General features: G+C 35.4%; 1 protein-coding gene and 1 long non-coding RNA gene across 2 annotated transcripts; both read left to right on the top strand.

The window, feature by feature from the left end:
- The first annotated feature begins 1,804 nt into the window (after positions 1–1,804).
- LOC148767941 (uncharacterized) lies at positions 1,805–3,981 on the top strand. The gene is made up of 3 exons (XR_016033558.1): positions 1,805–1,947; positions 2,829–2,914; positions 3,735–3,981. It is a non-coding gene; the product is annotated as an uncharacterized LOC148767941 (long non-coding RNA).
- A 339-nt stretch (positions 3,982–4,320) lies between these two features.
- Positions 4,321–5,946, top strand: LOC148767940 (NAC domain-containing protein 96-like). The gene is made up of 3 exons (XM_088822702.1): positions 4,321–4,332; positions 4,402–4,594; positions 5,582–5,946. The coding sequence occupies exons 1-3, from the start codon at positions 4,321–4,323 to the stop codon at positions 5,944–5,946; spliced, it is 570 nt and encodes a 189-aa protein (XP_088678828.1).
- Positions 5,947–11,447: the final 5,501 nt, after the last annotated feature.

Raw genomic sequence — 11,447 nt, 5'->3', positions numbered from 1 at the left:
CGTATTAATATTAGGATTAGTATTAATATTAGTATTATTAATGTTGGTTTTAATATTAATATTAGTATTGATATTAGTATTATCAATGTTGGTTTTAGTATTAGTAGCAGTAGTAGTTGTTGTTAGTGTAATATTAGTGTTAATATTAGGGTGGCATAGGCAATTGTACGCCGCAATGTCCAGAGTTAGAAGTAGATTTGAGATAAATATATTTATCAACTCATAATCGGGCTATATAACTAAAATTACGAGCAATGTTGTGTGCACAAAAGATTTTCAGCGAATATGAAGGTAAATCACAAACAAATGCATATTTTGATTCAATAAAACATTCTTTTTTTTTTTTTGTATTAGTTACATGTATATCAACTGTTTAAAGTTTTCGTTCGTTTTATTTTAGCCAAAAAAAATTGACCCCGTGCATCGCACGGGTGAATTACTAGTACAAATAAAAAATCTAATACTGTGTAAGGTCATTAATTAATCTTCTATTTAATTCAGTCACACCAAAATCTAGTCTTCAATATATAAATTCAAGAAAAGCAATTAAAATACAATTCCTAAAATTGAAACCCTAGCATTAAAAGCTTCTTTCCGAAAAGGACTTGGCTTCCAACTAAGTACTCGTTCATATATATATATATATATATATATATATATATATATATATATATATATATATATATATATATATATATATATATATATATATATATATATATATATATATATATATATAATTAAACCCTAATTCTGAAATAATGTATATATAAATACCCAATCATGTGGGTGCAGTCTTTCTAATTTAAAATATCCGTTGTTTTTTCCTTTCACACACACACGACCACAGATCGAAAAACTTGTCTTTGCTGTAATTGTTTCCTATTATCTGGTCTACTTTTTCTAATTCTTCTTTGCTTCATTTATTTAATGATCAATTTCATATTATGACAATTAATTTTTTATATTTTTTTTTTGGGAATGAGTTTGTATTATTCAATTTGTATAAATATTAAACCTTGTTATCGATATCACTAATAAATTTTATTATAATTTTTATTTTCATGTATTAAACTAATTATTATTTTTACTTTGAAAATGCTATCCCGAATTAATGCACATGCAAAAAATGCTAGTTTTGATAAAAAAAAAAGTAAAAAAAAAAACGAAATTAAAGGAAATAATACAAATAAAAAATCAAATACTGTGTAATGTCATTAGTTAATCTTCTATTTAATTCAGTCACACCAAAATCAAGTCTTGAATATATATATTCAAGAAAACCTCTAACGAGTAAATAGTAGTTACTTAAAATACAATTTCTAAAACTCAAACCCTAGAATTAAAAGCTTCCAACTAAGCACTGGTTAATAGATATATAGATAATATATATATATATTTTTAATTTAAAATATCCGTTGTTTTTTTCTTACACCCACCCACCCACACACACACATGCCCTGTAATCGAAAAACTTGTTTGTGCTGTAATTGTTCTCTGTGTGTCTACACAGATAGATAGACGATGAATAATCCGTCGCTACAACAAAATGTAGATATTGCGACACTTGGTTGGGGACATTTTTTTATAAACGCCTCAAATATAATTTTTAGGGACATTTACCAAATTTTCGTACTTATAAACATATAAGGACATTTAACTTTTAGAGGCATATTTTTATAAATGCCTTAAGTATAATTTATTGGGACATTTAATTTTAATCTTATTTCTGAAACATATAGGGACACTTGAGCAAAATAAATAAATAAATAAATAAATAATAAATAAAGGATTTTCTGGTTCTATTTATTATTTTCACCCCAGCCGATCGAGTTCCCAACTCAAACTCTATTGTTAGAGAAAAAAAACCTATTCTGTGGTTTTTCTTCGAGCAACGGCACAGAAGAAGCAACGATGCAGAAGAAGAAAAAAGCACTTTGTTCGAAGGTAATCCGATCAATTCCCTTTGTTACGGTAATGGATTCAACGCCCATCCTTACGAACTCTTTTCATCCTAATAATTGAAATCCCAACCCTAAACCCCTAATTTATTCTGATAAATAGTTCAATATGGATATGTTGGCTATTTATCCTCTTGGTTGTTCGACATGGGACATGGTAATTGTGGGAGGAGGAGAAACTGTATTACATTAAATAAATTAACATTTTATATGTTTTAAATTGGAATTTAGCAATTTTAATTCATTCATGCTGAATAAATGAAACATTTTAGCAAAATACTAGTTTGTCATGAATGTTTAGAAAAAAAATTAGAATTTTATCATTTGTTCTCTTCTTTCACCAACAAAGAATGTCTCTGCTTCTAATGTAATTCTATTTCTTTGTCTTAATTTATATATGTGTCATTTAGCAGGAAAATGTATTCTATACATTGGGAATCTAGAAACACTCAATTTTCTCATTGCTTGCAACCCTCCGTATTGTATGAATGTGTGTTTCGATGTCTATGTTCTTATAATTTTGACGGTACTAAGGTCAGATTTTCTACAAGTAAAAGTACCATGTCGATAATTACCTATGGCTTTAAAGCTAGCCAATGTCGGTAAGTTTTCAGGAAGTTTTTTCTTTCGATTATAGTTCTTTGTAAGCCTAATATTTCGTTTTTGTGTTTAGGGCCTCAAGGACTATTTATCATTTAATGTTACTTAGTTTTTTGTTGAACTTGCACATTTTCTTTATATTTTATGTTATATTTCATACAAGAATAATTCTCGAGGGCTCTGATTTAAACTAGAAAGACGGCAAGAAATTATAGTTTATGTTTGCCTTATGCTTATCTCTCTAGTTATCTTATTTATTTTTACCAGAAGGTATTGAATCTCACTACCGAGTGAAAACGAGGCAAGAGCAATTTAAAGGGTCTTGAAGTATACATCGATTGGCCTTTTCATTGGTATGTTTTTTTTTTCTTGTCTTCTATAACTTGTTTATGTTTCTGAGGACTTAATGAATTGAGATTCTTGATGGTAGGTAAAAAAACACTTCAATGATTCCCCCTACAATTATATTCATGTAATCGTAGAGTGCATATTGAATTTCCCTATTTCATTGTGATGTTTTTTTTTTTCCTTATTTTCTGTAAATTGTATTTTTCTGGTTAATCATCAACTTTTGGTGGTTTTGGCTGTCATATTTGGTTATTAGTTGTTGATACTTAGAGAATATTAATTTTTTTGGAGAATAAGAATGAAAGAGTAACCGTTTGTTTTGTTACTCTTGCTCATTGACCATTGAATTTCAAGAAAGCTAACTAGAACATTCTGATCTTATTTTTTTGACCGACCTATATGAGTTGATCATTTATATTTATTTATTACTTGGATGAGTAGAAGTAAGAAAATTGATCAAGTTTGATTTTTAAATGGTCAAGAGTACTGCTTTTATATTGTTGGATTAATTGAAGGAGTCGAACAAGACAAGTTGATGAAGTTACAGTTTAAATGGTTAAGAATTCTACTTTATATTGTTGGATATGAATCATTCTATCAGTCTTCCGAAGGAGTTCAAATTATTTGTTGTTATCTTGCGTTTTTATTTGAAGTACGTGAGTATGTATTTTTGAAGTTTATCTTCTGTTTCTGGCTCTTACTAAAGAGTAGTACTCTTTTAGAGAGATCTTATGTTATTTTGTATTTTCAAATGTTCACTTGGCAGAAATGTTCTTGTACATTGATTTTTGTTTATTAATTGATGTATATTTTTTGTATTTGCAGGTTCCTTTGTTTTGAAAGATGAATTTCATGGTTGATGCAATCTAGAAGATGGTGGGAGCTGGATTACATATTTTTTATTTTCTAGTGTTAGACTTGTAGAATAATTAGTTTGGATATTGAAAATTTATATTTCAGGTCCTATGAGATCATGTTGCTTGTCTTGAAGGATTCCTTGTAGTAGTATGTGTAGGATTCCTTGCAGTAGTATCTGTCGACTTTATGGATGAAAGGCACTCAAATTTTTGATTAATGATGATTTGAGAGTATTCATGTAATGTTTGATTTTTTTATTCAAATTTATATGTTGTATGTATTTCTTAAAGTGTTATTTTTACAATACGATTCAAATATAAATATTATAATTAATATTAAATTTTAGAAATATATATAAATGTCTTTGTGTCACAATAAGTGCCTCAAAAGGATGATTAATCAAAATAGTGAGATTTTAATATGGTACATATTTGTGTCTCAAAAACAATCTCTTAGGACATATATAAGTGCCTGTAAAAGAAAACTTTATAGGGACATTTAATAAATGCCCCAAATGCTATTGCGACACACAACTACGCGACATATATTTTATATGTCCCTAGAAGTATAAGTGTCCCGAAATGTTATATATTGAGACATTTAATTATGTCAGGAAAGCACATTTTTGTTGTAGTGGGAGAGTGCTAAGGAGGCGGTTCTACGGAGGTTCCTCTTGGGCGAGAGTCTAATCGGGTGGCGGTTTAAGCCCACCGACGAAGAGCTACTTTCGTATCTCGCCATAAAAGAAGCTTCGGGATCCTTGCCTTTTGAGGTTATTCCCGAGATTCCGGCAGCATCTTTCTTCGACGATCATCCCAAGAATTTAGGTATGTTTTTTTTTTTCGTATCCAGAATGTGGTTGTTTATATGTATTTAATCATTAAGAATGTGCTTATTTGTCTCGATTAATCATCACGAATGTGCTTATTTGTCTGAATTTTTATACGAATTTTTTTGTTGCACCGAGGGTGTTATGCCGACGAAGAATGTGCTTATTTATCTAAATTTTTCATAAAAAAATGTGCTCATTTATCGAAATTTATCATCACGAATGTTCTTATTTATCTGAATTATTATTCGATGCCGACGAAGAATGTGCTTATTTGTCAGAATTTATCATAAAAATGTGCTTATTTATCGGAATTTATCATAAAAAATGTGCTTATTTGTCGGAATTTATCGCCACCAATGCGCTTATTTATCGGAATTTTTATTTGATTTTTTTTGTTGCACCGAGGGTTTGATGCCGACAAAGAATGTGCTTATTTATCTGAATTTATTGAATATTGATGCATCGATCTACGAGATGGTACACATGAATAATTTACTAATTCGTCTGAGTTTTTTTTTTTTTTTTCTATTTGATTGATCCATAAAAGGAATTTGTGTATTGCGTATGATGAAATCTAGGGTTTCTTCGACCCCACGTCTTGTGATGATAGCCGATTTCTGCTATCAACACGTATCATTTTAATTATGTTTTTTTTATTAATTATGGTTCCGTATGAACATTAAAGAAGCACGATAAATTTGAATTCAATTTGAGAAAGAAAAAATCACGCGTGCACGGCGTGATTTTCACATGGTGTAGGGTTTAAGAAACCCTATTTAAGGCGTTTCGTTCGTGTGTGTGTGTCTGTGTGTATATATATGTATATATATATATATATATATATATATATATATATATATATATATATATATATATATATATATATATATATATATATATATATATATATACACACGATCTAATACCTATATATGTATAATAACGATTTGTTTGTTTATCGTTGGACTTTTGATTCGATTAGTGAAAAAGCAAACGAAGGATAACGAAAATAGTGCGTTAGATAAAGAATGGCACTTTTTCATCGATGGAGACGAGTACTTTGAGGGAGAGATGGCAAAAGATCGAAAAGTGGGACAAGGCGTCGGTTCTTGGGGATCAGTCGGCAGAGAAGACGCAATCATCGGTGAAGATGGCAAGGTTATAGGTTACAAGTATTTGTCGACCTACTTTACGACTGCCAAAAATTCTTCGAGGCCAAAACAAACCCTACGGGAAATGCAGAAGTACCGGTTAAGCGCTGAACAGGTCAGCCTGTATGCACCCGTTAAGCGTTGCGTGGTTGCAAAAATCTCGAGACGTGATACTAAAGCCAGTTGTATGGATTGATTGATGCAGATTTTGGGAGTAGACCGACTTTTTATCGCTATGGCGAACACCAAAATTTCTATTGATTTCGAGAATATTGCTAGTTTGAACAATTTTTTACATTACATATTTTGAGTCCGATATCATTTGGACTCGTTCTTTCGTACGGTTGTTAAGTGTATTTTTTTACACTTTATCGTACCTTTCTATTTGGGCTTTTGGTGTGTTTTAATGATAATTGGTGCTTAAAAAGTTGATTTATTGTATTTTAGGTACAAATTGAAGAATTGGAAAAGTATGGGGTCAAAACTGCAATTTTGGCGAAAATATGGGTCAAAAGTGAAAATATCAAAATTCTGAAGTAACAAGGCTCGGACCCCGTCCCAGTTTTATTGCAAATTATGGGACCCCCGTCCCATACCCCGAAGTTGCGCAGTACAGGGATTTTAATTGCACAAGGAAACTGCCTTCTTCCCCAAGTTCTTCACCCTATATAAGACCAATCCAAGCACACAATTAGGGATCTTTTTACGCAATTTGGAGAACAACAAAGCAATAACGAAGACGAAGAATTCGAAGACTCTAAGCATAGATTTATCGTTTATGACTTATTTTATTTGTGTTTTTGCTTTAATCATGAGTAGCTAAATTTCTTATTTCTAGGATTTTATTTGGAACCCTATGTGGGATTTATGAACCCAATTCTATGATTTTATGCAAGTTTTAATTCCGGATTATTTCTTCTACTTGTTTTATTAAGTGCATGAACTTGATCAACTTATGTGCTTTTATGTTATTGTTAATCGCATGAATCGGAAGATCGGGTTAATAATTAAAACGGTGGTAGAAGAGCCTTTGTGGTATTAACATAGGAATATAGTTAATCTCTTAGGTAGCCATTATTGAGATTTGTGCTTAATGATGTGTTCTAGAATTAATTGCATAGGAATATAGTAATTGAATCTAGAGTATTAGAATCGTAATACACGCGGAAGCGGGTTATGATTAAATTAGCATCTCAGGTTAATAATCCGGGTTAATTGCTTGCATAATTGAAGGAATTGGGGGAATAATAATCACATAGGGGGAAGAATAAAATCCTAGGCTTGCTTACTCTGATTAAACCTTCGTTTTTTATTGCTTTCGTGTTCGTGTCTTTTTCATTGCTTTTTAATTTAGTTTAATTTAGTTATTTCTCCCTAAAGTCGACTGTGTAGGGTGGGCTTGATAATAATTGGTAGAATTTAGCGTCTAAGATTAGATGATTAAATATTCCCTGTGGGTTCGATATCCGGACTTTTAGTCCACTATATTACTTGTACGATACGTGCACTTGCGTGTAGGTTTTCGCCCAACAAGTTTTTGGCGCCGTTGCCGGGGAATATTTTAATCATTTATTTTATTCTAGCTCTAGATTTAAACAATTTTCACGATTCACCCATTTAATTTTTGTTTTATTTTATTATTCTTTTTAGGTACTGTTTATGCGTAGAAGACTCGATCTTGCTAGAGAACCGTTTGATCCCGAAATCGAACGTACTTTTCGAGCGGCTAGGAGACTTCAACGCGCAAACAATATAATGGAGGACGAAGAACGCAGGGCAGCGGGTAATTTACTCGGGGCCAACGGAAACCAAGTCCAAGACCCACCCCCTCAACTTCCAGTACAGCCAGCAGTTAGGGCACGGGCACTTCAAGACTACATAATCCCGACTCATGACGGATTCCGCCCGAGCATCCAATATCCACCCATTGAGGCGCACAATTTTGAGATCAAGCAAGGCCTCTTGACGATGCTCCAAAATAACGGGTTATTTAGTGGATTGGCAGGTGAAGATCCCCATCTTCACATTGTCAATTTTCTAGATACCTGTAACTCCCACCGTCAAAACGGCGTTTCCCAAGAGGCGCTACAATTAATTCTCTTCAAGCACTCCTTACAAGGAAGAGCTCGCCAGTGGTTGATTTCCCAAGCCCCCCACTATATCTCGTCGTGGTCTCAACTGCTCAACCTTTTCATGAAAGTTTACAGCTCACCCGAGAAGGACGAGAGAATCCGACGAGAAATTCATAATTTCGTCCAAGAGCAAGGCAAGCAATTATACGAAGCATGGGAGAGATTTAAAACTCTTTTGCGGCAGTGTCCAACACATGGAGTCGAACAATGGCGGCAAATCCACATCTTCTACCAAGGGATTAACGAGAATGCACGAACGGTCTTAGATGCATCAACCGGGGGAAATTTTATGAGTCAGTCGATACCGGATGCTTTCATCATGTTGGATCAAATTGCACAAAATCGGTTTGCCAAGTCAAGCGAGAGGACGGTTAGTGGAGCCAAGAAAGTTCCCGGAGTGTTGGAGTTAGATGCAATTACGGCCCTTCAAGCTCAAGTGACCCAAATTACTCAACAAAATCAACTCCTTTTGCAGCACATCAAAGCAAATCCACCACAACAAGTCCAAGCCGTCGAGTCTCCATGTTGTGAAATTTGCGGGGGAAATCATTACACACTCCAATGCCAACAAGATGTGGAGTCACTGAACTACGTCAACAACGCGCCTCACCAATTTCAAAATCAAGGGTGGAGATCACAAGGGCAATATGGAGGAAATCAACAAGGCCAAGGATATCAAAGACCTCAAGGTCAATTCCAAAATCAAGCCCCTCCTCAACAAAGCTATCAAGGCAACAATCCACCGGCCCAAAAATCAAACACCATTGAGATATTGGCCCAATTCATGACCGCTACCCAAGCCTCGTTGCGAAATTTGGAGAATCAACTCGCTCAATTAGCTTTGAAGCAAGAGAACCGCCTGCCGGGAGCATTGCCATCGAATACGGAAGATCCTCGAAATCAAAAGTTCGAGACGTGCCAAGCTATCGATGTCAAGAGCGAAAAAAGGGAAGAAATTCAAATCAAGCCGCAAGTCACTGTAGCCGAATGGGTCGAGCCAATCCCATATCCACAAAGATTGCTAACGAAAAAGATCGAGGTCGAGACATGCCAAGCAGTCACCTTGAAGAACGGTAAGCAATTGGAGGAAGCCCCACGAAAAGAGAAGAGAAGCACGGTAATCGAGAAGCCGAAAAAGAATGAGGAAAAAGAATCATCTCATGACGAGCCACCATCGACGGTACCTTCACAAGTCCCTCCAATTCCTTATCCTCAAAAGTTTATAAAGAAGAAGCTCGACGCCGAATATCAAAGATTTTTGGACAAGTTGAAGGAAATTCGCATAAATATTCCTTTCATTGAAGCACTTCAAAAGATGCCAAAGTGGGTGAAGTTCCTCAAGGACCTCGTGAAGAAAAGTAAGAAATTGCAAGGGAACGAGATGATCCTACTCACGGAGCAAATTAGTGCAATTCTTACTCGGCCTCTTCCACAAAAACTCGGCGATCCAGGTAAGTTTACTATTCCTTGTACTATAGGAGGTAAAAATTTTAGATCGCTCATTGATTTAGGCGCTAGCATTAATCTTATGCCGTACTCTACTTTTAAAAATCTTGGGTTAGGAGAAATTGAACCGACGGCTATAACTCTTCAATTAGCCGATAGATCTTTAGTTTACCCAAAAGGTATTTTAGAGAATGTGCTAGTGAAAGTTAATAAATTTATCTTCCCTGTTGATTTCGTTATACTTGATATAGATGAGGATAGGGAGATACCTCTTATCGTAGGGAGACCGTTTTTAGACACGTTGAAAACTCTCATTGATTGTGCTAGTGGTGATCTTACAATGACTGTGCATGATCAAACAATCAAATTCAATGTTTTTAGTGCTAATAAAAATCCATGAGATAATAATGATTGTTTTGCTATTGAGCTTATGGATTTTACAAATAATGAAAAGTTTGATGTTTCGATCTTGGACAATGGGAAAGCATCTTTGAGTGCAGGAGATGATGGCGGAAACGGGAATCGGACGGAACAAGTTTATTTCATGGACTCACTTTTAAATCCTTCGAGAGAAAGTCATGCGAGTCGAGGTCTTAACGACGATGAGAATGCAAGGAAGATGTTGCCAACCAAAGGCTCGAGCAAGTCACGAAAGAAGGATGAGTCAAGCTATTGTGGTCGTAAGGAGAAAATCAAAAAGGAATTGCACAAAGGACAATTGGTGTTATTGTGCAAATCCCGTCTTTGGTTATTTCCAAGGAAGCGCAAATCAAAGTGGTCGCGGCCGTTTATTGTCCAAGAAATTCTTCCTCACGAGGTGGTCAAAATAAAGGAGCGCGATTCAAATCGTACGTTCAACGTGAAGCGGAGCCGGCTCAAACCGTATTTGGAAGCGAGTGAAGAATGCCAAGTGACCTCGGTCACTTTTGCCTGAAAATAACGAAGCAACGTCCGGCTGAAGACTTTAAACTTAGCGCTTCTCGGGAGGCAACCCGAGCTTTATTGTTTTTCGTACTTTTCTTTAATTTTTCGTTTCGTTTTTAATATCATAAGCATGCATTCTAATTTATTTAGTCGAATTTTACTTTTCAGGGTCGAAAACATGATCGAGGGTCGAGTCAGCCGTCCGTGCGCGAAAAAAAAAAAAAAAAAAGAGAGGAGGTTGAGACGGCCGTCCCACAAAAACAGGCACAAAACTGGGACGGCCGTCTCCAAACCAGTGATTGGTGGAAAATTCGGACGGCCGTCCGAAAAACAGGTATAAAAACCGGACGGCCGTCCCCAAAACAGTGAGGGACCGGTAACCCTCGGACGGCCGTCCGAGAACAAGGCATAATATGGGACGACCGTCCCACAGGCAGTGTTTAGGCAGAACGCTCGGACGGCCGTCCGAGAAATAGGCTAAAACATGGGACGGCCGTCCGAGGCTATAATTGGGCGTTTTAACTTCTAAAAATCAGATTTTCTCCCCCATTATTTCTTAAACCCTCCTCTTTCATCCTCTCAACCTCCCACACACAATTTTCGAATTTTTGAACTTCTCTTCGAAAAAAAATTTCAATTTCACACACATAATTCACTCACTCACTCTCCAATTATTAATTTGTGTTGGTATTGACAGGGAGGCTAGAGGATCGAACCAACTTCTTCAAAATCTCATCTTTCAAGGCACGCCCACAAGGTGTTCGACAAATTGCCTCAACCAAATTTGGAGGTCGATTCTCATCCAATTCTTACCGCATCCACTCCAAAACTTCTCCCAAATATGTCGTCCAACAAACGAGGTCGCACGGATGAAGCTTCATCTTCCAAAGGCAAAGGCAAAGGCAAGAAAGGTGCCACCAAAACGACGATTCCTTTTCCCGAAAAAGAAGCCTTTAGTGTGGAAGGCGCCGCGGCTCTATTCGATAAACAAGGCAAAAAGACCGTCATCACGGAACGGGCCTTGACAATCACGTTGTCACACTTAGCCAATCTTAACCAAGAAATCATAAGACGAGGATGGCAAAGGGTTTGTGAACCGGAGCCAATTTACAACATATCGATCGTACGAGAGTTTTATGCGAACACGTTGGTACTCAAGCATCCACGAAAATTCACAAGTGTGGTTCGAAAAATT

The sequence above is a fragment of the Erythranthe guttata genome, chromosome 9 (assembly GCF_056151865.1).
Source record: "Erythranthe guttata isolate IM_541 chromosome 9, IM_541, whole genome shotgun sequence".
NCBI lineage: Eukaryota > Viridiplantae > Streptophyta > Magnoliopsida > Lamiales > Phrymaceae > Erythranthe > Erythranthe guttata.
This window is presented reverse-complemented; position numbering and strand designations above follow the sequence as displayed.